At 39.7% G+C, this 27298-nt stretch overlaps 1 protein-coding gene across 1 annotated transcript; it reads right to left on the reverse strand.

Moving 5' to 3' along the window:
- Nucleotides 1-4432: 4432 nt before the first annotated feature.
- LOC113529729 (probable C-mannosyltransferase DPY19L4) lies at nt 4433-26605 on the reverse strand. Its single transcript, XM_034307516.2, has 20 exons — nt 26317-26605; nt 24246-24357; nt 23393-23632; nt 20962-21086; nt 18913-19003; nt 17639-17760; nt 17154-17299; nt 15992-16115; nt 15618-15752; nt 15298-15429; nt 14838-14939; nt 13048-13121; nt 12786-12944; nt 12212-12331; nt 11317-11437; nt 10374-10430; nt 10033-10115; nt 9349-9481; nt 8293-8451; nt 4433-7847 (listed from the first exon to the last, which is right to left on the reverse strand). Exons 2-20 carry the CDS (start codon nt 24319-24321, stop codon nt 7683-7685), a joined length of 2364 nt encoding a protein of 787 aa, XP_034163407.2. The 5' UTR covers nt 24322-24357; nt 26317-26605; the 3' UTR covers nt 4433-7682.
- Between the last annotated feature and the right edge of the window lie 693 nt (nt 26606-27298).

Raw genomic sequence — 27298 nt, forward strand, 5'->3', positions numbered from 1 at the left:
ATACAGGGGAAATTAACACTTTTTAGCAAAATGTCTTCCAAAATTTTTCATAATTGTTATATATATATATATATATATATATATATATATATATATATATATATATATATATATAAAGCACATCACACATGACACTGTTGCCAAACTTATTAACAAATTCAGAAAGACTGGAAGTGTTGTGGACTAACTGAGAAGTGGACGTCCATGAACGTCCACTGATGAAGACACAACCGACGTGGTGCTGGCGTACATAGTTCCCTATGGATGGAGACTTTTGGGGCAGTCTGTACATTGCCGTTGTGAGTGTAGTAAAAGTACAGGAAGCCCAGAAGCAGCACTAGCAAGAACACGGAAGAGTTTGTGGAAGTATAATTAACGACAATGCTGTTGAATTCTCAATTCTGACAGTAGTTCCGGCTCTAACACAAATCACAGACTTATACTAAATACATTCAAATACATTAGTGTTTTTATAGCAACAGCTCATTCACAAGGAAGTGTGGTGGATATAATTTAAGACAAAATAAAAAGATTTTAAAAATTTCAAAAGAAAAATCTTTAATATGGTGATGTTTTCTGTAAGGAGTCTCCAGTGTTAGCATTTTGTTACAGTCAGGAACAGGAAGGAGGATGTTGTGTTTTGTAAAATAGTGCTTACATTTTAATGCTGTGTGGTAGCTTCCCTGAAATTTGTCAGAAAAAACAAAACACCATGACCTTTGATTCCACCAAACCCATTATCAATATCACCCACTTTACAGAAGTGTTAGCTGTTAATTATATTTCCTGTGTGAATTAGTGTGCATAACGTGTATTGTGCACAATAATATAACAATTAATAATGCATGATGAATAATGAATGAATTACAGAGTTGAAATATGGGACTTGTCACCAGTTGCAATTATCGAGTTTAGCCCATCTGTTGCTATTCACAGTGTGTGTGGTGAGTGTATCACCTCAGGGTCACTGCTTGGTTGAGAAACAGGGCACCAACCAAATATGTCCAGCTAACACTTGTGAACAGAGGATGTTGAACACACTGTGCATGGGAAAAGATGAACTTCAGCCTCTAACTGTACACCTACAAGGTGACAAACAAGGAAACTGTGTCTAATAAAGTGACCTTTTTCTATTAATATATAGTTCATTACCAGTTGTGATTTTGAAGCGGAGTCAGAAGTGGTATCACAGGTAGCCATAAGCCCTACAAGCACCCCTTTTATGCTGCAGTGGATAGGTTTCTTCATCTGATTGGCTGGATTAGGGGATTATGAAGCCTAGTTGGTTTATTTAGTAGATGCTGTGTACTAATAGGCTGGACTAGGCAATTATGAAGCCCAGTTGACTGCTTTAGTGGGTTCTCCTTGATGACTGGCTTGATTAAGGGATTATGACACCCATTTGTCTGCTTTAGTGGATGCTGCATGTGAATTGGCTGGATTAGGGGATTATGAAGCCCAGTTGGCTGCTTTGGTGGATGGTCTGTGCTGATTGGCTGGATTAGCGGATTATGACACCCAGTTGGTTTATTTAGTGGACACTGCTTGTTGTTTGGCTGGATTAGGGGATTATGAAGCCCATTTGGCTGCTTTTGTGGATGTTCCATGCTGATTGTCTGGATTAAGGGATTATGACAACCATTTGTCTGCTTTGGTGGATGCTCCATGCTGATTGGCTGGATTAAGGGATTATGACAATCATTTGTCTGCTTTGGTGGATGCTCCATGCTGATTGGCTGGATTAGGGGATTATGACACCCAATTGGTTTATTTAGTAGATACTGCTTGTTGATTGGCTGGATTAATGGATTATGAAACTCAGTTGTCTGCTTTAGTAGATGCTCTGTGCTGATTGGATGGATTAAGGGATTATGACTCCCATTTGTCTGCTTTTGTGGATGCTTCATGCTGATTGGCTAGATTAGGGGATTATGACACCCAGTTGGTTTATTTAGTGGGCACTGCTTTTTGATTGGTTGGCTGCATTAGGGGAGTATAATTCCCAGTTGGTTTATTAAGTGGATGCTGCATGCTGATTGGCCAGAGTGGGGGATTATGAAGCCCATTTGGCTGCTTTAGTAGATGCTGCATGCTGATTTGCTGGATTACGCCTAGAGGACACTATACGATTTTATATTACAGATTGACACAACTGTACAATTTTGTACCTCAGAAAACAACAGAGCCTAAGCAAGTTGCCGTAGTTGCTGTTTCTGCACTTATGTGTGTAGAAGCAAGACATGTATTTTTAATATATGTATGGAATTATTGGTTATGGAGAAAAATGATTTTCGCCTGAAGCATGCTGCGTTTTTTATTTTCACTGTTCCTACCAGCCATTTGGTTATGACATGCCAATTATTTTATTCTGAAAGAAGCAGCATAATTATGCCCATATTTTGTCCTCCCTCAGATAATGGGCCGGGGTTCAAGGATCTGCTGCACATGACAGCTGATTAATTCAATTTCCTGCTGGAGGCTGATAGGTCCGCTGTCAAAGCAGGACACACAGATGAGCTGGAAATCAGCAGGGACAATAATCTCTGGCTCTCTTCTTCTTCTTCACCTGGTTGTGATAATGTTCAGATTTTACATCATCATGGCATTTCAGATCTTTCAGTCTGCATTCCTTAATCTCCAGGTTCCTCCTAGAATGTGGAATACTTTGTGGATTGTTGTAAATTAAGCCATGCTATGCTTTTTACTGGTGCCAAACTTGTAATATGTCAGTTGATACATACAGTATGTCAACATACACAGATTTTTTTAAAAGTAAAAAGCATTCATTACAGCCAATAATGGGACATGTGTTGAAGTTACAGAGATCAGGGATGTTTTTAAGGTTTAAGGTAATAGGGAGCCTCCTTGTGATTAAAATCGTTACTGCAGATTAGTGTTTTGTTCCTGCGTGAGCTCACACTCACATTTTTCATTAGTGCTTATGCTTCATATGGACTTTGGTTGCACCATATGAAAAGACTCACTAGGTTTAATGATACATGAACACAAGTTCATCCTTGGACAGTAATTCAAATAGATTTTTACTTCTTTTTTTTTTAATAGATCTCCTCTGTGATAAAGGGTCTATCCTGGTAACACTGGGCTCAAAGCAGGAATAAACCTTCAATGGGACACCAGAACATTGCGCACAACACACACACACACACACACACACATTCAAACTTACTTTAGACAATCCACCTACTGGCATGTTTTTGGGAGATGGAAGGAAACAAGAGAACCCAGACGAAACCCCTATGGACATGGGGAGAACAACAAAAACCAGGGACGTAATATCAATATGAATGAGATTTACTAATGTGAACAGAATCCTGTAGTAAAAAAATCCCTTGAGCCAAAGATTCTTACAACCCAACCTATGCCTGGGCCACACTAGAGGATAATTGTTGTCCCTGTAGTGCGATGGAGAACTCAGACTGTTACATGTAAAACAGTAATAAAAGTCTGATAACCAATGAGAACTATCATCATCATCATCATCATCATCATCAGTATTTATGAAAGAAGTCAAAAGCATGTAAAAGTGAAGTGACACGAAAGAGATAGAAGTCAGACTTCTGGAGTTATGGCAACAAACAGCCACATCTTTGTGTAGCCACATCCGGCTGTTGTCCACCATGTTTGTTTGAAGTTACAGTTCTTTGTGAGTTGAGATTACTGATTTGTGAGAGTAATCCGAAAGCATGGGGGGGGGTTTATTCTGGGCAAATCTGGCAGTATCGAGGCTTTGATGACTGAAAGACGATTCAGAGCAACAAATCTCGCTCTCATTTTTTCCTGTGTTATGGTAATAAGTACTGAATAAAACACTTTGGGGTGTGCTGGTGTTAGAAAATAATCCACAATGGGGTGGTGTAATTACCAAGTGGAAGTGGATTATTTTCCTATAACACCACACCCCAAAGTGTTTTACTCTTCTTACACCACAGAAATGTGCCAATGATTATAATTTTTTAATTTATTTATGAACATTTTTGCTTTTTAACCGTTTAAAGCTACAATTAAATGTTGTGGAACTTTAAACTCCTATATCCTGAATGGAAATCTCACTATTACAAAGTTCTGACACTGGAGACTCCTTCCTTAATTTTAAATAAACATCTCCATACAGAAACCTTCACCATATCAATGTTTATGTGTTTTTTTTTTTTTGTTAACAAAACAGTTTGCTGTAATCTATTTAATATTAGCTTTAGATTACGTCGATCATCCGCCATACAAGCCCCTTGTTACTACAGAAACAATAACGCATCAAAACGAGCATCATTTATATAAACCTGTGACTTGACGTGTAGCCAGCATGACTGTCAGAGCTGCTGTTATAGATAATTCAACCGAAATATTCTGACCAATCAGATGCGAGAAGTCAACAGCATTGTGGTGTAAGGTAAAATAAAATAGATGACAGGAGTACAGAAGAATACAAAGACTGTATTGAACAGAATCAGATCATTTCATATTGTACAGTATAAGACAGATGAGTCAGAGCATCAGCTTCAATCTACTGATGTGTATACTCGCTTTTATAGGACCATGTACAGTTCACAACAAAATATCACATGATCACGCAGGATGAGGAAAGCATTTTACCACCAGCAGCAGCAGGAGTGTATGTAATTGCAACGAAGCACTTTTCCCAGTGAACACCAGCCGGACTCTTACAATACAATCACATGTTCTGAGGATGAGTGTGGAAGGCAAATGCAGTCCAAACATACGAAGCATGAAACTAGACTAACATGGGAACAAAGAAAACGAAAAAGGCACAAACAATACATTATACATGAGATAACTTACCTAGTTTCATCATCTGCATAGACTGGTGTTACATTACTGCTGATTACAAACATGCCAAATCATTTACTTAGACTTATATGCAATATTAAAATACAAATAAAAAAGAATGAAATAAGAGAACAGGTGAGGGAAAGTTTAAAAAAGCACAGAAATAAAACACAGTGATAAAAAGGTGTCATGAAAGCTCATTAATCCAAGCTGTCGTGACTCATTTCCATATTCATCACTACATAACGCCGCTGCAGATGTGCAATTCTCTATCAGCTATTCACCAGCTTCATCATTACTATGATTATTTCATTCATTACAGAAACACCAGCGTTCACATTCCTGTCCGTTCAATCAATTCAACTGAGTGTATTGGGCAAACATTCTCAGGAGATACCAACTAAATGCAATGGTAACAACTGGGAACTATTTGTTTTTCTTGTAAGCCCATGGCAAGACAGGCGCAGTATTCTATTCTCAATGATTTTCCCAACAAGCATAGAGTTTTCCAAAACTTTTTTTTGCTGTTGTTAGAAAATCACACTGTATTGCATCATTTCACATTGAAACGCCTCTTAAATATATTGCATTGAAACGTTGGCTGCTTTAAAGAACTACTACTGTTACTATCTCTCCATTTCTCCATTTACCACTGTACATCTGTAGCAGACAATTTAAAATAAAAAAAAAAAACATTTACTACAAATTCACTTAGAAAGGAAGCCTAATGGCAGATGATGGGGAGTCGATACACATTTAAGATAAACTTTTTTTTTTTTTTTTTTTAACGTTTTTGTAAAAATGTAAAAGAATTCTTCAAGATGTTTGCAAACGAATCGGTATAATTCATCCTTTCTGAGATTGGACTACTTTTATGCAACAACACTAAATTGTTCTTTATTGTTAATGTGTAATGTAATGATCGAAGCTTTGAATTTGCATTGTTTGGTCACATTTATACTGACTTTTTTCATTTCAAAGATTTTTTTTTAAGGTTAAGGGACTTCCTCAATGGCTTAACACGGACATGGCAGCCCAGAGCCTTAACCAATGAGCCGCCTCACTATTTTTAAATGTTTATCAAAGGAAGTGCCATTAGACTTCCATTAAGTAAATTTCATACATCAGATCATTTGGGTGCATCTCAGAAGGACGGATCTTCACCTGAAGGTACTACGCAAATAAAGCTTATTTGCACTTCGGCAGGAAAAGGTCTGCATGGTCATAATGCATTGTCTTGAGATGCTGAACAAAGCTGTACAGCAGAAAGAACAAGAAGGAAAAAAACCTGAAAGTGGTCTCTGGTTAATGTATGAGTGTTCCCTTACATTTGACAACATTATCAACCATAACAATAGCTCAGAAAGTCCCTTCTCTCTCCAAGTCATATGTGAGACATGATACAGTGTTTAAACAAGAAAAGATTATTCAAATTCTACTTTTAGGCAGTCACAGAGCCAGCCTGCACTACCCGTGATTCCCTCGCCGACCACAGCCCCCCCACCACTCCCACTGGTGGGCCGTCTTTCTGGAAGGTCTTTTCATAACCTGACAGCAGCAAAAAGCTTTCAAACACCGCCACCACAGGGCTGTGCATTCACCACAGAAAGCTCAGAGGCAGCACTACAGATGCTGAACAGGTCCTGTGACTGGAACCCTGAACAGATCTGTGAAACACACACACACACACACACACGACATACACTCACCATCCACTTTAACAGGAACACCTGTACACCTGCTTAGTTTTGCAGATATCCAAAAATCCCAGTGAAAATCCCAGGAGATTTCTGAAATACTCAGACCATCCCATCTGGTACCAACAACCATGCCACAGTTAAGGTCACAGAGATCACTTTTCCACCCATTCTGATGTTTGATGTGAACAGTAACTGAAGCTCTTGACCTGTATCTGCATGATTTTATGCATTGTGTTGCTGCCACATGATTGGCTGATTGGATAACTGCATAAATGATTAGGTATACAGGCAGTCCTTTTAAAGTAGACAGTGAGTATACATTCACACACTATGCAGTATTAAATGTCATTGTGCATAACTGCAATGTGATAAAAGAACCATTTTAAAATCCATTCTCCAATGTCTCATAGGATTTCTAGTTCCATAGTATGTTATTTCAGACGATCAGTAACACAGAGCTAGTTGAGGAGTGATGGAGAAGGCAAAAAAAAAAAGAAAGACAGACTGGTGCAGGGGCAGGCATCAGTATTGGAAAGGGATGATGGAATTGACTCTATACATCGGTAATGAATTCATTAACAGGGTTGACTTGGTATCTCTCAGTATTGAAATGGGAGTTGAGTGTGTAGACATTGGTATTGAAAGGGGATGACGGAGTTGACTGTAGGAATTGGTATTGAAAGGGGATGACGGAGTTGACTGTGCAGACATTGGTATTGAAAGGGGGTGATGGGGTTGACTGTAGGAATTGGTATTGAAAGGGGGTGACGGAGTTGACTGTAGGAATTGGTATTGAAAGGGGGTGACGGAGTTGACTGTAGGAATTGGTATTGAAAGGGGATGACGGGGTTGATTTGATTCCTGTCAGTATTGAAAGGGGATGGCTGATTTGATTTGGTATCTGTGGGAACTAGAAGGAGAGACCTTTGTTGACACTGTAGACAACAGAATTGGAAGAGAATGACGAAGTGAACTCTATAGACATTGGTATTGAGATGGGACTGAACTGATTTGGCAGCTGTCAGCAGGGAGGGGATGATGGAGTTGACTGCGGAGACATTGGTATTGGAGGAGATGATGGAGTTGACTCTGTATTCATCAGTATTGGAGGAGATGATGGAGTTGACTCTGTATTCATCAGTATTGGAGGAGATGATGGAGTGAATTCAGCAGATGTCAGTACTGGAAGGAGATGACTGAGTTGACTTTGTAGACGTGGTACGAGCGGTTCCAGAACACTCGCGTGAAGTAGTTGGTGTATGGAGAGTAGTTCATTTTGATCTCGTGACAGAATCGCCCATGCTTGGAGAAAGTGTACATTTCCCCGTTGTCATACACCACCTAGCGGAGAACAGGGAAATAACACACAATAAATTTTTTTTTAAAAGATCTGTAAGAAAGGCTTCCAGGACAAAACAGCCCATGCACCTGAAACTTTTTTCTTTTATTCTTATTAAGTCCATTCGGAGGGGTCACTAAGTCCTTTATTATTAAGATCATTCAAGTGAGTGTAAAAAGCCACAGTGGCTAAAAAGAAGCTAAAAATCTCAGTGGAAAATCTGAGTTAGTGTTGAACGCATCACAAGCAGTCATGTGTCATAAAGTATAAGAGGCTTCAATATTACAAATGCAACATCAGTTTATTAGGGTAGAGTTAAAGTGTTTTATTCATAAAATTTGGATGTCTTTTTTTGTGGAATGATTATGTCAAGCAATTAATTATTCAGTATGTACACATGTAGAAGGTGACCTTATGTGTGTGGTGTACGCGTGTAATTTGACGCACATGGCCATTTGCGTAGTCGAGCAGGTCTTTGATCCTGCAGCCTCTGACAGGACTCATCTCGTTACACAGCTCCTCTTCGATGATGACGTAACTTGACTTCTGAGCTGTCAGCAGCTTATAGATGTCCTCGGCAGAGCGCATGGCGTACACCTGATACGTCTGCAACAAATCACACACCACATAATGCACACACAAGGGAAAAAAATGGGCAAACTTTTCAAAGTGTCTGTCATAATATTCAGCTTGTTAACAATTTTGATGCCTAACCTTTATCCAATGAGAGTTGATCATCAGCAATCCAGCTGCTAGGAAACTATTGATAAGATCAACCTTCCCAAAATGGCATCAGTCAAACCAAATGCCATCACCGCTTACAAACTGTTCTACCCACACCCTCTTTCACTCTCTCTTTCACACTAAACACTAATCCAATTTTTACACATGCAGCTAGATGACTTGCGTTACACACGAGCTCCTCACAAAGACAAAAACAACACAATTTCCACAAAGAATAGCATTTGCTAAGAAAACCTCTAATATGTTTAATGTGTTCAGAAATTTTGTGATAATCTCCCTTATAATTCTGTGCATTTCAGTCTGAAATCTGCTTTCATGTCTTAATTCTACAATTCCCTTTGTGTTCAGTCTCATTTTAACAAAAGAATAAGGGTTGATTTAATTTCAATGTTTGTGCATGTTCAGGCAACCCTGCGCTGATCTAAAAACAGCCCTCCTATTTGGTGGTGCTTTACAACTCTGTGTGTGTGTGTGTGTGTGTGTGTGTGTGTGTGCGCCTCTCTCAACCCTGACCTTTATTCATAGAGTCAGACTGTAGATGAGCTTTCCTACAAGGAAATGCTCCATGAATACTAGCCCATGTGACACTCAAGCGAAGGCTTGTTAAATGCCTCCTGAGTCAGCAGATGGAAATATGACAGGGAGAAACACCAACACACATACAACACTACACACACACACACACACACACACACACACACACACACACACACACACACACAAACACACAGAGAGAGAGAGAGAAGGAGAAGTATTTACACTTTCGGTCCTCTGTAGCAGGCTGAGGTCTGCGTAGATTGGGAGACTGGTGACTGGCCATCCTGTGCACACCTTCACTGTTCCTGACAGCGCAGGACTCGCAGCAAACACAGCCGAGAGCGGAGCCTGACTCCTAACAGAAAAAGCGAGCGAGAGAGAAAGAGAGAGAGAGACAGAGAGACCTATATTTATAACTATTTTCTCAGAATCATCTACTTATCTCTAGATTTAGCTCTGACTGTTACAGAGTTCTGACAATAGAGACACCTTCCATAAAAGCTAAATAAAATGTCTCCTCAAAGAAAACTTCACCATATCAACCATTACACACATTTTTAAAATCCATTTACATGAAGCATCCACCACAAATGTCTTTTTTTTTTTGAAGAAGAAGAAGAAAACACCTTTTCAGAACGAGCTCATTAATATAAACCTTGCATCTGCACTACCCTTTGAGCTGCTGTTATAGAAAATTAATCAACACCTTCAATCAGGATTGAAACACAGCTGAGCATGCTGTTATAGGAAAATCATCCTCATGGTGGTATGATGCTGCTATTCGAGTCTCAGTCGTGCTTTCAACACTCGATAGTCATTTGGCCTGGCTTATTCCCCTAGTTTTCTCTCACACACTTGCCCAATAAGAGCTGTAATAAAACAGGATAAGTGGTTATTAACACTCACCTAATCCAGTTCATGAGCTCCACTGTATCAGGATCATAAAACTCTTGCACCTCTGTAAGCTCTGACAGCACACGTGGGAAATACTGCAAGAAAAAAATAGCACTTTTACACAAACACACATAAAAACTTCAGTTTTATTTCCCATCAGGGATTAATAAAGTAGAGCCATCCATCCGACCATCCATCTAAAGCTAAACTAGTGTTCAGAGAGCTTTATTTATAATACTCTAACATCATGTAAGAGCTTTATCATATTCTAACATCTGTGAACAGTGAAGCAGTTCCTGATTCTGAATGTTGTAACTCCACATTTAGTGCAGATCAATAAGACACAACCTCACCTCTCTCCATAAGCTGAAGCCAATGATGGTCGGTACTGCAGTGCTCAGGATTAGTGCCTAATGGAAGATAGAAAACTGACCATCAGTAACAAGCATCCATTCATCTATTCATCCATTCATCCATCCATCTCAGCCATCTAGCCACCCAACCATTATCTACCCATCTATTCATCCATCAATCCATCAATCCATAAAACCACCTACCAAAGTCTCATCTATACATAGAATTATCCAGACAAGCACCAATGAATCCATACATTTCAGTCGTCCATCCATCCATCAGCCAATTCATTAACCAAAACATCTACCTAATCATACATATCTCCATCCATCAAAGATAATTACCTTCACAACCATCTATCCATCCAACCCTCAACTAGTCAACCATCTATACACACCCATAGACCCACCAAATCTACCCACCCAAATCTCATCCATCCATACAATCGTCCATCCATATATTCACTCACCCAAACCTTCCATCCAACCATCTACAAATTTTCCCAACAATTATCCATACAATTATCCATACAACCATCCATCTATCCATATATCCATCCACCCAAACCTACCATCCAACCATCTCCACATTTACCCAACCATACATCTGAGTCAGCCGTCTATCCATCCAATTATCATGCACCCAACCAACCGTACACCTAACCACCCACAAAACCATCCACCCAGCCATGCATACAACTATCTAACAATGCATCTAAGCATCACTCCATCCTTCCACTTAGTCAATTAGCCAACTATCTATCCAGCCACCTATCAGTTCAGCCCTCCATCCATCCATGCAACTATCCAACCATGCATCCAACCATCAGACCAACCAACAATCATCCACCCACCCTTCCAACCATGCATCTAACCACCTATATATATTTATCCACCTTCCACCCACCCACCCATCCATCCATCCATCCATCCATCCACTCACCAGCACTACAGGATGGACAGACTTGAGTCTGACCCATCTGAACACAGTCATCCACAGCTCCGGTGAACACACACCAAACGCAGTGAACATACACACATACGGGGTCCAAAGATACTTCATCCTGCAGTGGGGAAGAAGCAAAATGATCAAACACAGAGATAAGCAAGCAAAGGTCATGCCAAACTTAAATCAACACTAATATTCAGATTTTGTTATAAGTAAATGAGGTGAATTCTAACTGGGATGAAATTAAACTTTGTACTGCCCATTATGACCCAATTAAAATGCACCCGTTCTCATGCATCTTAAATGGTTCCTAAAGACTGAAATTAATAAAATTAGCAGGGTGGCGTGTTGCGTCTTCAAACGGATGATTAAAAAAAAGTAGAAAGTAGAAAGCAAGCAGGACCAAAGGTTAAAAAAAAAAGAATGTGGCACTAACAATTAATAAAGATGCCCTATAGCATTTAAAAAAAAGACACTTTGAATTAATAAAGCCTGATAAGATTTGTAGACTAAACTAAGATCAACTACATCACTTAGCGCTGTTAAAAATATTATGAATAATAAGGGTATACTGAGCTATAAACAGATTTTTATTTCAGTGTGCTGCTTGACCGAATCCTCAGGCTTGACTCATGACGAGACCCATGCCATTAACAACTGATAAATAATTGATCACCATTCAGGAACATTGCTCTGTGTAGGAGTTTTGCATGGAATGTATAATGGATGTGAATGAACATAAGTGTGACTGGCCCAGATATGCTCAGAAAAAGGAAAGGGAGAATCACACAGGCCTTCAAGTTGTGTGTTTTATTATTGTAGCACTGAGCAGCAGAGAGCTCAGGTAGCTAATTAGTATCAATGAATAGTACTAATGATGTGTAAATACCCCTGAAACAGCATGGAGAGAGCTCCGAACAGCAGCGTGTGGAACACGTGGTAGATCACCTCCGGCCGCTCTCCAATCCGCCCGTCCTCCATCCGCACGCTGCCTGTCGCTCGATCCCCGCTGTATACACGACAGCACACGTTCACAAACCTCATTCACAGCAATGTGCAATTTCTGTGCTCTATTTATTAAAGGGTGCATATTAAAAAAATCTTTAATCTAAGTAGTGTAGCCTACACAGTTTGTGATTCCTTTTTGTTTTGTTTTGTTTTCCTAACACACAGCCTTCATTGCGGTCATATCTAAAACCTGACACTGGCTCAATTGGTTTATATCCTTTATGCTCCATATGCAAATTAATTAAGGATTAAAACATGATGGACCCTGTTTGTTATTATCGGAAAGCAATCAGTGACTAGCAATGTTTTTATTTACTAAAGAACGAGATGTTATACGTTTTATAGAATACACTCCTCTATACCTCTCCATAGAATACACTACAAGTGTGTTGCAGGTTAATCACACGTTTAATATGCGAGGGTGTGTGAATTTAAGCTTCATGCACTGAGTAGACCTGAGTCTCCTGTAGATGGTCTGCATGACTGACAGCACGCAGACGAGCAGCACGAGCAAATAGAAAGGCAGGACAGAGGCGTGTGTGAGGCGCAGGAAGAAGTCCTGTCCCGGAGCCTGGAAACCATCCTCACACATCAGTAGGTTTGGTATAAACTCTCTAAAAAACACACACACACAAACAACAAGCAGAACACACTCTACTAATTACAATAAAGCACCATTTAGTTAAGAAATAAGAGAGTCAGGAGCTTTGCACTCACGTTGTCGAGTTTAGTCCGAACCTGACCTCCAGGAATTTCAGTATGAAGTCACTCTGATTGACTGGAAAGATTCTCTAGAAAAGGAAAGAGAAGTAAATGATCTAAAAGAGGAAAACTTTGTAAGCTCCATGTCTGTGATTAATCCAAATATGGCTGCATACATCCCTGAACAGTGTCCTGGGTTCATTTTTGTGACCGCTTGCAGTTTGTAGAAGCAGTCGCGTGAACATGTTCAAGGAAAAACTCAATCATACCATCCACTGCCTTTTTTTACAGGGATGCCAGGCAAGCGACTAAATCCCCAAAATAAACCCCAAACTTTTTAACATTTCAACCCCTATACACTGATTTCAAGCTCTAAAAGCATGGCTACTACTGCGAAATGCATCATTATATAAATAAAATGGCAGGACAGAGGCATGTGTGAGGAACACTAAACGTATTGCTGCTACCCTACCAATAGTTTCAAGTTTACAGCCCATGTTCTGTGTATTTACTGGCCTGGGTATTTATTGGTCTGTTCAGTGTATTTATTGTCCTGCACTCATCTCGCACTGTTGTGTATTGCACTTTATGTAGTCTTATGTACTGTGTTGCACCATGGTCATGCAAAAATGACATTTCATTCCAATGTACAGAAGCTATACATAAACCAATACTAAAGACAAGAAAGGACGCTGTTTGACAGGGTTGCCAGGTACGCAGCTGAAGCATCCCAGAAATCAAATTTTAATTTTATATACTGATTTCAAAACCTAAAATCATGGCTTGTATTGCAAAACGTATTGTAATATGTATTGTATTGTACTGTATTGCCATAAATAGGTCTTTCACCAAGATGCTGAAAGATGTTTTTACAGATATTTTTATAATCAAGAATCAGTAATGAGATCGAGGGAATCGATTAACTGACTCACAACACAATACAGTCATAATGTAATGTGCAGTAGGACTAGGTTCCATTTAACATAATCATAACAATATCATTTTATAAAATTTTTTTTAAAATAATAAAATAAAAGATGCAAGATATTGCATTTCTAAGCTGCTATTTTTCTTATTTGTAAGTAAATGCAATTAATAAATCACTCCTGAGCTGCCGGTGATCCAGACCCCCCCCCTTCACTCTGGACCTGTCCACCGGCAATGCTTCATACTGCCACGAAAACGCTTCAGCTGTTTTCCATGGACTACACCAACACACATTGTGCTCACACACACGCACACTACAGTGTAAACCCATATGAGGATGGGTTCTCTGTTGAGTCTGGTTCCTCTCAAGGTTTCTTCCTATCACCATCTCAGGGAGTTTTTCCTTGCCACCGTCGCCCTGCTTGCTCATCAGAGACGGCACACACACACACTTCACTTTACTTTTGTTTGTGTAAAGCTGCTTTGAGACAATGACCTTTGTAAAAAGCGCTATACAAATAAAAATGAATTGAATTGAATTGAATAAATGGGTAATTTCACAAGCTGACGACTTGATGACTCTCTAATTCTCTATCCAAAATGACTGATATGATCACCTCTCAGGTATTAGCACTGATTACATGTTGGACATCATCAATGCCTAATTACACTGTGTATATGGTGTACACATAACCCATGGCCTGACAAAGCATTTACCTCATAGCATCAGACCTGGCAACGTGTCTCAGAAATACATCCTGCACATGCTTTTCGATTAAACCCATGACTGAGTGTTTGGAATTGCTTCACTTAGTTTTAGTCGTTTAAAATACACCCTCAACATCCACTTTACCGCTGCTTCAGCTGCTGTGTCTGACCTTAATCAGGTAGTTGAAGGTGATGCTTGCGGTGAAGACTAAGTACAGGTGCAGCACGATCTTCATCAGTCTCGCCACCAGCGGGCCCATCTTCATTTTTTGCTTTAAAAAAAGAGTCATGATAATCAATAAACAACATACAAAGAAATCCCTAAAATCCCTTTAGTCACACTGCTATTGCCATACTATGTTGTCAATAACTATGTTCACATGTAGCCTAATAATATGTAGAATTAATGCACTTATAATTAATAATAATATATAATATATACAGTATATAATTAAGAATGTGACAGAGAGCTCAATTGGAATGAAAACCTTTATGTGATACTGTACAATGATACAATGGTGGGAGTTTTGTAGGCTGTAACTTGCTTGGTTTGCTCGTTGTAATGGTGGAAATGAATCAGGAGTGAGATCTATAATCATTTCCTGTCATTTTTGGTATTGATGATTGTACCTGCAGGTATTTGGCCAGCATGTTGGCTACAAGCAGACTGAGGAGGGGACAGGAAAGCAGACTGGGCTTCTGATACTGCAGGACGTAGGCCAATAACAGAGAGCTCAGATACACCTTATGGATGTCTGCTGTCTGTCAAACAGAGAAAAAGACACACACACACACACACATACATACATACAGAGAAATTCACACAATCCATTATTGAAGTGATATGAATAATAAATAAAAATCCATTGTTACTGTTGTTATTATTGAATACAGCATTAAAGAAGTGTGTGTGTGTGTGTGTGTGTGTGTGTGTGTGTGTGTGTGTATACCTTGCGTGCTGGTACGAGGTCAAAGCAGTCCAGGAGTAAGAGCACAAGTCCCTGTATAAACAGTATGTAGTGGCTGTGCTCCCACATCACTATGAAGGTGAACGTCGTCACACTCATTAGCAGGTAACAGAACATCTGAAAAACACACACACACACACACACACACACACACACACACACACACACACACATATGACAGTTACCCAACCTACAACTCTGCACACTTTGTAAAGACCTAAACCACTTAAATAACATAACTGAACACAATGCAACCTTACAGAAGTGTGTTATATTACACAATGCTTTATTTAAGAAAACAGGAAGTAGTGAAGTACTGATGGTGTCTGATTCTGTGTGTATTGATGCCTTCACACCTCGGTTGCAGAGCTGATGTTGTTGCTCAGGAAGCCGGTTAAAGCAGCTACTTGGCAGGAGAAATAAGGGAGAGCCCAGTTATCTCTCAGAGGAATGGCGTAGTCCACTTTAGTCGTGTCCGGTCTGAGGAGTAGAACCAATCAGAGAAAACGGGATGGTCAGTGACGAGCTCACATCGAAGTCAGATAACACACTTGCGTTAAAAATCAATCAATCAATCAATCAATCAATCAATCAAATCAATCACAGGATATCTCTACCACACACCTGACACTGATGCTCATTCTTACTACATTGTGCTATTTTTAATTCAAAAAATCTTTTATTTGATTGTGCTTGTTTTAAAGGTATAATCACTGATTTTTTTCCCTGAAGTTAGTCAATGAAACTCCAAAAACAACCAAAAAAAGTCCAAACAACTCAAGCTCCTCCCTAAAGTGTTCCTCCTAAGCCACGCCCCCAAAACAAGAGCAAACAAGTCGCTGAGGTTGGAACTAGCAAACCACATGATTGACAGGTGAGGGGAAGTAAATGAATTTGATTGCTTGTTGGATGTTTCCAAAGAGTGGAACTCCACAGAGACCAGAGTTCCTCCTCTAAGCTGACATTTTATTGATTTTTTTTCACAGAATATTACAAAAATTGTTCTGATCTAAAATTGCAGATGTCACCTTTAATGTGTATTTTACGTTTAACTTTAATGTGTCTGTTACATTTATGTTACATTCCTCTTTTTTTAGGTTTTATTTAAGCCTTAGTTTTGTAGCTTGTCACTATTTTCTATTCCACCAATTATTACAAAAAAAGTGTTAAACTGATCTCATCTTTAATGTATCTTTTACATTTGTTTCATTTCTGTTTTTTTAAGATTTTATTTCTGGTTTTTTTTTTAACTTGTCACTATTTTCTTTATTTTTGTTTATTTCACCAAATATTACAAAAATATTCTGACCTGAAATTGATCTCACCTTTCATCTTTAATGGGTGTTTATAAAAAATATTGGAAACAATCTCTATAAAAAATGACCTCCATAAGATCACATGGTCATGGTTTTAATCCAAATCATTACTGCCATATCAGACCGCTTGAATCAGAATAGAGTCAGCAGGATGGCAGAGCACATTTTGGGCTAATTGATGTGTTTCCTGTGCCAGTCTGACCTGTTAATGATGAACCAGGCCACTGCCAGCATTCCAGCCACCCAAGTGCCACTCATCACCCAGCTGCAGATAAACAGAGCCGTCACATAGACAGCCTGCAGCGCAAACACCACGCCGATGTAGAAATAAACCGGCTCTATGGAGTCCTGCAGCACAGAGAGTCAGACTGAAAGCATGTTCCCCTCCCTCTCTCGCTTTCTCTCTCTCTCACACACACTCACACATGCACTCACACATACACACACCTCTAAACCTCTGTCAATGGTGAAATATTTTTTTGCTTTTATAATAAATAGCTTTTTGTTTAAATTGCTGACATTAATGTTTATTCATGCACAAATTCAAAAACCATACAGGAAACCAATATCAAGCTATATAAAGCCATGTTGGATTAGAGACAGAAACCAGGTTAGGGAATGTTTGATTCTGGTCTGATCTCAGTCTGATCTCGGTCTGATCTTGGTCTGATCTCGGTCTGATCTCACCTGACTGCCACTCAGTTTGTACAGCAGGCTGCTGAGGAGCTCGGGGTAGAGAGACAGCTGCTCCACTGCATTAATGGTCTGACCAGACACAGTCCTGTTATCTCGCGTCAGCTCATACACACCTGTATATACACACACACGCGCACACACACACACTTGAACTTAGTATAGTATACTGCTCTGTCTGTCTATCATGTTCTCTGACTCACTCTCTATCTCTCTCAGTCTCTGCCTGTCTGTCTGTCCCTTTCATCATCTCCGTCTCTCTGTCTGACTTTGTCTGTCTGTCTCATTCCCCATCTCTCTCTTCACATCTCTCTCTCTCTCCCCCCCCCACTGCTCGCTCTCTCTCTCTCTCTCTCCATCTCTCTGACTCTGTCTTGTGTTCACCTCTGAGTATCTTTCTCCCTTTGTCTCTCTTTCCCTGTGTCTCACTCTCCATCCCTCTCTTCACATCTCTCTCCCCCCCTGTTGCTCTCTCTTATTCTCTCTTTCTTGCTTGCTCTATGTCTATCTCTCTGTCTCTTTGTGTTTGTTTCTAATTCTTTTTCTGTCTCACTGCCTTTTTCTTGTCTCTCTCTCTTCACATCTCTATCTCTCCCTCTACTGCTCTCTCGGTCTCTCTCGCTCTCTGTCTCTTTTCCTGTCTCTCACTCCTTGTTTATTTCTTTCTCTGTCTCTATCTCTTTGTCTCTCTGACACTGTCCATGTGTGTTCGTCTCTCACTCTCTTTTCCCTGTGTCTCATTTTCCATTTGTCTCTCTCTTCACATCTCTTCGTCTCTCTCTCTCTCTCTCTCTCTCTCTCCGATCCTCTCTTTCAGTCTGTCCCTCTCTCAGATCTCACACATGTTACAGAAACTAGCTAGCTTAACCTGGATATGATATGGACATGAACATGAACATGAAGATGAGAGTACAGCTGAAAGCAAAAGTTTGTACACCCTTTACTATGAAGTGATGAAACCCAACAAGACAATTCATGCGAGTTCAGTTTCACACTCACTTATCATTACCACGAGTAACACAAAAAGTAGCATTATGTGAATATAAAGACATTAACAGTGACACAGTGCAGGATGTGGATTTGTTTCACATGTTTGTAAAAAAACTTTTCGTGTCTCCTGTGAATCTGCCCTGCAGTTTTGGTTTTCTTTTTTCAGTTTTCATTCTTCCACCCAGAAACCGAGAGGGGTACAAACTTTTGCACTCCATTGTACTGACTCATATTTGAGATACTGGGTTGGGAATGGAATCCTAGAAGAGGTGTGTTACCCTTCTCAAAGGACGAGGCGAACAGCATGTGTTTGTAGTAGTAGTAATAAAGACCACTGCCTCCCTGGAAGGTGATCTCTCTCTCCAGCTCCTGAGGAGGAAAAGAAAAACATCACAAGTCCATCATCACACAATGACCACATGTACACTATATTACCAAAAGTATTCGGTCACCCATCCAAATGATCAGAATCAGGTGTCCTAATCACTTGGCCTGGCCACAGGTGTATAAAATCAAGCACTTAGGCATGCAGACTGTTTTTACAAACATTTGTGAAAGAATGGGCCGCTCTCAGGAGCTCAGTGAATTCCAGCGTGGAACTGTCATAGGATGCCACCTGTGCAACAAATCCAGTCGTGAAATTTCCTCGCTCCTAAATATTCCAGTCAACTGTCAGCTTTATCATAACAAAATGGAAGAGTTTGGGAACAACAGCAACTCAGCCACGAAGTGGTAGGCCACGTAAACTGACGGAGAGGGGCAGCGGATGCTGAAGCGCATAGTGCAAAGAGGTCGTCGACTTTCTTCACAGTCAGTTGCTACAGAGCTCCAAACTTCATGTGACCTTCAGATTAGCCCAAGTACAGTACGCAGAGAGCTTCATGGAATGGGTTTCCATGGCCGAGCAGCTGCATCCAAGCCACACATCACCAAGTGCAATGCAAAGCGTCGGATGCAGTGGTGTAAAGCACGCCGCCACTGGACTCTAGAGCAGTGGAGACGCGTTCTCTGGAGTGATGAATCACGCTTTTCCATCTGGCAATCTGATGGACGAGTCTGGGTTTGGAGGTTGCCAGGAGAACGGTACATTTCGGACTGCATTGTGCCGAGTGTGAAATTTGGTGGAGGAGGAATTATGGTGTGGGGTTGTTTTTCAGGAGTTGGGCTTGGCCCCTTAGTTCCAGTGAAAGGAACTTTGAATGCTTCAGGATACCAAAACATTTTGGACAATTCCATGCTCCCAACCTTGTGGGAACAGTTTGGAGCGGTATATATACACACACACGCACATATATAAAATAAAAATCAATCCTAACAAAAAAAAATACAATCAATTTCCATCTCAAAAAAAAAAAAAAAAAAAAAAAACCACAAATTCCAAACTTTTCCATTTACAAAATCGGATCTTTTTTTCCTCTCTTGAATCTGATCCACTAGTTTTCCTGGTATGCGCCTGATACGGATCCTGGGGATCGGATCTGCGATTAAAGAAAATGACTACGCTCTGCTTACGTCATCAATCAGCGTGATCGGTGCTCCAGAAGAAAATACAATCACATAAACAAAAACACTGTTTAAAGTGAGCGTGAAGTAATTAAGATATTTTTCTGTCCATTAGCATGTTTCATTTACATTTCATCATCATAGCGTAATCTAACGCCGTGCTACTATTGGTGGGTTTTATATCATGGACTGTTTTTAGTCACAGTGACACTAAACTGACCACAATCTCGACTCATAACTAAAGAATTGCTTTATGAAGTATGATTATTATGTGCTTCAGCAGGATCGGACTGTAAATCAGACAGTGTAACGCTAGCTTCAAAAACTCCTCCACGATGAGATCATAACGAGATTACAAAAATCAGCTCTTCATTTACACTGTCTGCTCCAAGCTTTTCTCTCCAGCCAGTCTCCATGGCAACGTCCTATATTTTTTTCCCCAAAAAATAAAGATTTCAATATAATTTCTACACATCCTGATATTACGGTGTCAGGTTACAACTCAGAGATCACTGCAAGGGTTAAATGATCTGGTCAGAGAAGCTGCTGGAATATTTCAACAACAGTTTTCTCTGAACATCATTTCTCGTTTTAAAATGCTGGTAGCACATTAGAAGTGCAACTATACAGAACGGTGGTTACCCTTTAGCATCTCTGCCATTACGTTTCCTGTGACAGCACTATAACTATTCCACACTCCCTCGTCCTGTTGCTGCATCACCAAACTCAATTTGACTCCAGGCCATTCTCATAAGCACAAGAGCGTCACCTCCACACTGTATTTCTCTCTCTGCAAACAGTGTGTACTGTGGTGGTGTCGTCACCTGGCGAGTGGAGAACCAGAACTTCCTCTCGTGGTATGTGCTCAGGTACACAGCGTACATCATCCCACAGGTGACGGCTGCCAGACACCCGATGAAGAGCTTCGCTAACCTCTGAAACATCACAGCTACACAAACACACAGAGACAGAGAGACAGACAGGGAGAGAGATACAGAGACAGACAGGGAGAGATACACAGAGAGACAGATAGGGAGAGAGACACAGAGACAGACAGGGAGAGAGATACAGAGACAGACAGGGAGAGATACACAGAGAGACAGATGGGGGAGAGAGAGACACAGAGACAGACAGGGAGAGAGATACAGAGACAGACAGGGAGAGATACACAGAGAGACAGATGGGGGAGAGAGAGACAGAGAGAGAGACAGACAGGGAGAGATACACAGAGAGACAGATGGGGGAGAGAGAGACAGAGAGACAGACAGGGAGAGATACACAGAGAGACAGACAGGGAGAGAGACACAGAGAGAGAGATGGGGGAGAGAGAGACAGAGAGACAGACAGGGAGAGATACACAGAGAGACAGACAGGGAGAGAGACACAGAGACAGACAGGTAAAGAGACACAGAGACAGACAGAGAGAGAGATACAGAGAGATAGACAGGGAGAGATACACACAGAGACAGACAGGGAGAAAGATACAGAGAGACAGATGGGGGAGAGAGAGAGAGAAAGAGAGAGAGATAGACAGACAGACAGACAGGGAGAGACACACACATACAGAGAAAAACAGAGAGAGAGAGAGAGAGAGAGAGAAAGAGAGAGAGAGAGGGAGAGAGAGACAGGGAGAATCAAACCATAAACAGGTCACAGATGTTTTTACCACACACCAAAAAAACAGTCGTTGGTTTTTTTTGTTATTTTTTACACCAGTGCTTAACCTCCCTAATGCAACTAAAGACTCTGAGGATAAAATAAACTTATTTTTTTTGTACATGAAATGCAAATTTATTAAGCTTTTTTGTGTTTTGTTAAAAAAAAAAAAGATCACAGACCTAACTGTGTAAAAGAACGCTGTGTTTGCTGTGTGTGTATTTGACTGTAATTTGTGATTAACACTTATTTTATTGCATTATTATGTACTCATTATTATGACAGGAGTGTGTGTAAAAGCTTATTGCTCACCACAGGAAGAAAGTGGAGTGTGTAGGATGGGGGTGTGTCTAATGTGCATATTCACGGCATGTGGACTTCATGACAAAGTTGAAGAAGTTTCTGTCCCCTGGTCAGATGTCTAATAATATCTTTATTGTAAAATCGCCACATAAAGCTAGTTATTATTCATTATTTTAGACTTTTAAACTTTTTGTGCGAGTAATTTTATTCTAGTCTCAGCCTCAGACGCTCCGCCCATGGCTCACTTTTCTGGCCACAAGCTTCAGCATCTTTAATGCTACAATCTGATTGGCTCCTTCACGTATACGCACTTTTGTGTGCCGGTTCCCGTCTCATTCTCACATGCTCCATCCATGAGCTACAGAGCAGCTGATATGTTTTGTATACTTTTCTGGCCACTAGCTTCAGGATCTTGAAGATTATAAATTGTTTTTTTTTTTTTTACACTTTCTTGAGGCAGTTTTCAGTGGGAAAATTTTAAACAACATGACACAATGAGCATTTCAGAGCAAGATATAATCACTGGACTAAAAATAGTTCAAAGAATTCCATTTTTATATGTACATAACTCTAGTATTTTTAAGCTGTTAATGATGAGTAAGCAAGATTTCCCTCAAGTTTGCAGATACAAGATAAGAAAATTTGTTTATGCGGTTAGTCAAATGGTGGATCTGATGATTCATTCTGATTCTCAACTTTTGCCCCACATAGACAGCCCTAAAAGTGCATCTAAAAATCTACATCCGGATTTCTGTAAAGCTGCTTTGTGACAATGTGTGAAACATGCTACACAAATAAAACTGAACTGAAATGAAATGGCATTTTCATATGAAAATAGTTGGGTCTTGGCCATGTTTATTATCGTAACGCAGTCACTACAGAGCCTGATATGTTTTGGTAATAAATCAGATTTTTTTTTATATTTATTTATTATATATTTATTACAATAAATGAGTCAGTTGGTCCAATCGCAGACTTCTTCCTATAGCCTGTTAGCAAACACACACGATCAGCTCATTTACTCAGTACTAACTGCTTCAAACAGAGCTCTGAAAAACTCATTGTGTCACAGTGTTCAAAAGTTTTCCTGCTGAAAAGTGTACAAAAGACATCAGATGCTCTTTAGCTGGTGGACAGAGCAGCTGAAGCTTAGACAATCAAATCCTAACAAAACAAAACAATAAAATCAGAACGGAAACGCACTAAGATGAACACACAGCTCGGACGATGCGTACAAACAAAAATTACAAATAAAACAAAGCAACGCTAAGATCGAAAAACAGAGTAAATCCTCACATTTGCTGCTCTTGTTTGTTGTCTTGGCTGACGTTGTGTTGGAGTTGGAGTCCTGCTCTTCCTTCTTCTCCTCCTCTGCAGCGGGAGAGGGAGACTCCGTCTGGCCTGCGTCTGTTCTCGCATCGTCTGAGTCTGCGTGTACGTGTGTGTCGTCGGCTGCTCCGCTCTCCACGCCTTCGTTTACAGCAGAGCCCGAGTCTGCTCCCATACCATCACATCCAACCTCATCCCTCACAACACCTTTAACACGTTACACAATGCAACGATCATGTGATTACAGTGACATCACCGCATAAAAAAGAGCATCATTTTAACATTTTTATTCTGCTGTTTCATGTAATAACGGTTAAACTGAGCCAAACAGCATTTCATTTCGATGCACAGTGTGTATAATGATAAAACTGGCAGCTAAAAGCTTCTATTATTTCTAAATTTCTAACTTCAGACCTTAAACACCTCATCCTCTTGGGGTGAAAATGTCTACATTCAAATTTTATCCAATTTTAATATCTTTATTGTTATTAAATATTGCAAACAATGATATAAATAAGGAGTAAAATATAATAAATAAATAAATAAATATTAATAAATAATAAAATAATAAAGAAAAAAATAAAACAACACAAAACTAATAATTCTTAATATTAAATTAAAAATAATAATAAATATCTTAAATATATCTTAAATAAAAAATAATAATAAAAAATCTTAGAGAATAAATAATAAATAAAGAAAACCCTATATCTGTAAAACTATAACTTTATATTATATCTATAATCATCTATAATCATTTCCCAAACTTATATTTATCTATAACTTTATATTATATCTATAATCATTTCCCAAACTTTACCTTCCTCATGCTGTTGGTGCACTTCAGACGCCGCCTCGTCCTTCTCACCCGGTTTTCTGCATCGCACTTCTGTCATTTCTCTCTGAAATGGGGGTAACGTGTGGCTGACAGACTGCACACAACAACACATGGACTACAGTCAGTCAGGAAAACCTACAAAACGGTTAAACAGCCAACAATTGTATGAGCAGTTTCATTAATTTATCAGCCTGTTCACCACGTGTACGTCTGTCACCAAACACAACTTATTAATTAGTGCTTCATAGCAAACACGTACACGTCTTGGAGATTGAAGCTTTGTCCAAAGTTGACATAATGCCCTGGTATACAGTTCATCCAGGCTGAATGAAAAGACACTAAAGAAACCACAAAGAGAGCGGTGTTGTGTACACTAGTTCATATTCTATCAGATATTATACAACAGTTAGTTCTGGTTCACTAATGTGATTGGTCGAGCAGCGTTCCAAGAGTGCGCATCTTTCCTATAACCGCACTGGGACGTCTCACTGTGTGTATCACTCCACTCATCTGTGTTCACTACGTAAAATTCCACTTCCTAGTTCGAAACGGTTACTACAGTAAAGTTAGTGACATCATCAGCAGACATGGCAAAGGATATTTTTCAGGAATATAACTTTTGACTTAAAATATGAAAGCTCATCAGATGAAGATGAAAAGAAAGAAGTGACATCAGAAGCATCTTTAACAGGAATGTACACATCAATGTGAGCTAGCTAGCTAGCCAATGTGTTATAAAGAGAGCATGGCTTCTTCGGGATCTGTTTCTGCTAGCAAAGCAAAAATAAACAGAACATTTGGCCATATTGTGTCTGAAATGCCTGTTACTCAATATTCTTGTTTACAGAACTGCAGGTAACGTGTGATGATGGTCACCTGTGTCTTATTACCGCCAGTCTACTATTTGTGTCTCCTTGTATGTTCAGTAACTGCCATAACCACAGAGAGAGAGAGTGTGATATAGCTGACGGAGCTTGTGAGACACACACACACACACACACACACACCAACACGCTGCAAAGCGTGAACTTGAACCTGACGATGTGAAAGCTGCGTGTCCGGGACGGACTTGTTTCAGGTGTATTGAGTATTTGAAAGTGTGCTGAAAAGCGCAGACTAAATAAATGTAATTCCGCCTGTCTCCCGAGTCTTCCTCCACACCCTCACACACTGGGGTTTTACACTGACCTATTAAGAACATCGACCAGTGGCTGTCTTGCGATCGACCGGTCAATTGCGATCGACGTAATGAGCACCTTTGTGCTATACAAATAAAATTTAATTGAACTGAAATTTAAAACTGTGTTTTCATCTTATCCAGTCTTATACAATTATTAATGCATATAAAAGACATTAAATGTCTCGTTAAATGCGCATAAAGACATTACGAAGAAAAATAAAGCTTTGAAGAAAACAGAAAAGATCATTGCTGTCTCTGGAGAGTGTTTGTAGCTAGCACAATTAGCTGGCACATAGCATACACCAAACAACTGTTTTTTTCACTTTATTAAAATATTACACTTCATTTTAAGTGCATTTTAAAGGCAAATTAATTGTATACTGAAGTAAATCGATAGCGCTCGCTCCACACACAAGAGACTCAATCGCTAGTGTAAACACAGGGTAAGTTCTGCCACTGTTTCGAGGGGGCGGGACTTCAGATTTAGGCCACTGTTTTGGGGGCGGGACTTCATATTTAGGCCACGCCCATTGGTTTAATCCGGATACAGATACAAGTAGTGTCACTGAGTCACACGCCTATAAGACATGTAGTAATGATATAACAATGAATTCACCTGTGTGTTGGATCTTTATAAAAGCAGATAACTATTGATATTTCACCACTTTTTAAATCTGTTTAATAATAATAACAATAATAGCTCAATTTTGACCCGAATTGAACACAAGCTAGCTGTGTATTAGCCATGTGTGGAAAAAAGAAAAGAAAAGAAAAGAAAACAATCCTTGACTACAGCTTTCTGTAATAAATCAGAGCTGATGCTGAATTCTCAGTCAGGATCCTGAGCCCCTCTGTGATCTCTGGCAAACTTACAGCACATGAAATCAGGTTTATTCTTCACTCCAGCAGCTCCTGCAGCTCCTTCATTCCTCTTCTTCACTGGATCTGATGCTGAACAAGTGAAAAGACGACTGGACCAAAAACCTCAAGCTAGAACAAGACGTCAAGCCTGCACACTTACAGCAGAGCACAGGATTATTCTGCTTGCTTTCCTGCTTAATAAACCCCGACCTGAAAGTCAAGCAAATTAACACAAAACTAGAGATGAATAACTTCCTCCAGCGCTCTGCCTGCGCAGAAAGTTTGCAGCTCTCTCAGCTACGGATTGCGACGCAGGACAAAATAGCGTTTTAACCAACTTTCGGTGACGGAGTGCGTTTCTGATGATCATCTCTGCGTAGGAAATGCGCAGCTACATCTATTCCATTCATAGGTCATACACATAGTCATACTGCAGATGTACAATTACTGACTGTAATTATATCTGTCAAGTCCCACTCTGCCCTGTCCATCAGTGGATATGAACCAACACAGGATAGAGATTATTTTATTATTTTTATGTTTTGGACATGGACAGATGCTATCATTGAGTTAGCATAGATAGATTTTTTGTTGCTGTTTTTAATGCACTTCTTTGTTTTATTTTATTTTTACTGTATTTATGTTATCTGAAAATGTTTGTTTTTACCACTAACTCTACAATTTCTCTCAGGAGCAATAAAGTATCTATCTGTCTGTCTGTCCGTCCGTCCGTCCGTCATATTTCAAAAATAAAAAGATATCAACATATGGTTTAATGTTTTGGCATCCATGTCAGATTATTTGCTGTTAACAAATTTCTTAAAAGGGATTATTTGGGATTTTTTTTCTGAACTCAGCACATCACCACCAACGGTCATAATAAAAATACATGGAATGGTGTGAAGACGAGAGGCTGGGGCTGATTTCTTTCTAGAGACCAGACTGTCGTTTCAGGTCTGTTACACACCTTATGAGTAAAACACATTGATCTCCA

This window comes from Pangasianodon hypophthalmus, chromosome 9 (assembly GCF_027358585.1).
Source record: "Pangasianodon hypophthalmus isolate fPanHyp1 chromosome 9, fPanHyp1.pri, whole genome shotgun sequence".
Lineage (NCBI taxonomy): Eukaryota > Metazoa > Chordata > Actinopteri > Siluriformes > Pangasiidae > Pangasianodon > Pangasianodon hypophthalmus.

Coding starts and splice junctions, on each gene's coding strand:
- LOC113529729 (XM_034307516.2), bottom strand. CDS start 24,321: ATGACAGAAGTGCGATGCAGAAAACCGGGTGAGAAGGACGAGGCGGCG. Junction 19,004..20,961: donor TCTGGTTCTCCACTCGCCAG/GTGACGACACCA, acceptor TTTCCTCCTCAG/GAGCTGGAGAGAGAGATCAC. Junction 12,945..13,047: donor TTCGGACTAAACTCGACAAC/GTGAGTGCAAAG, acceptor TGTGTTTTTTAG/AGAGTTTATACCAAACCTAC.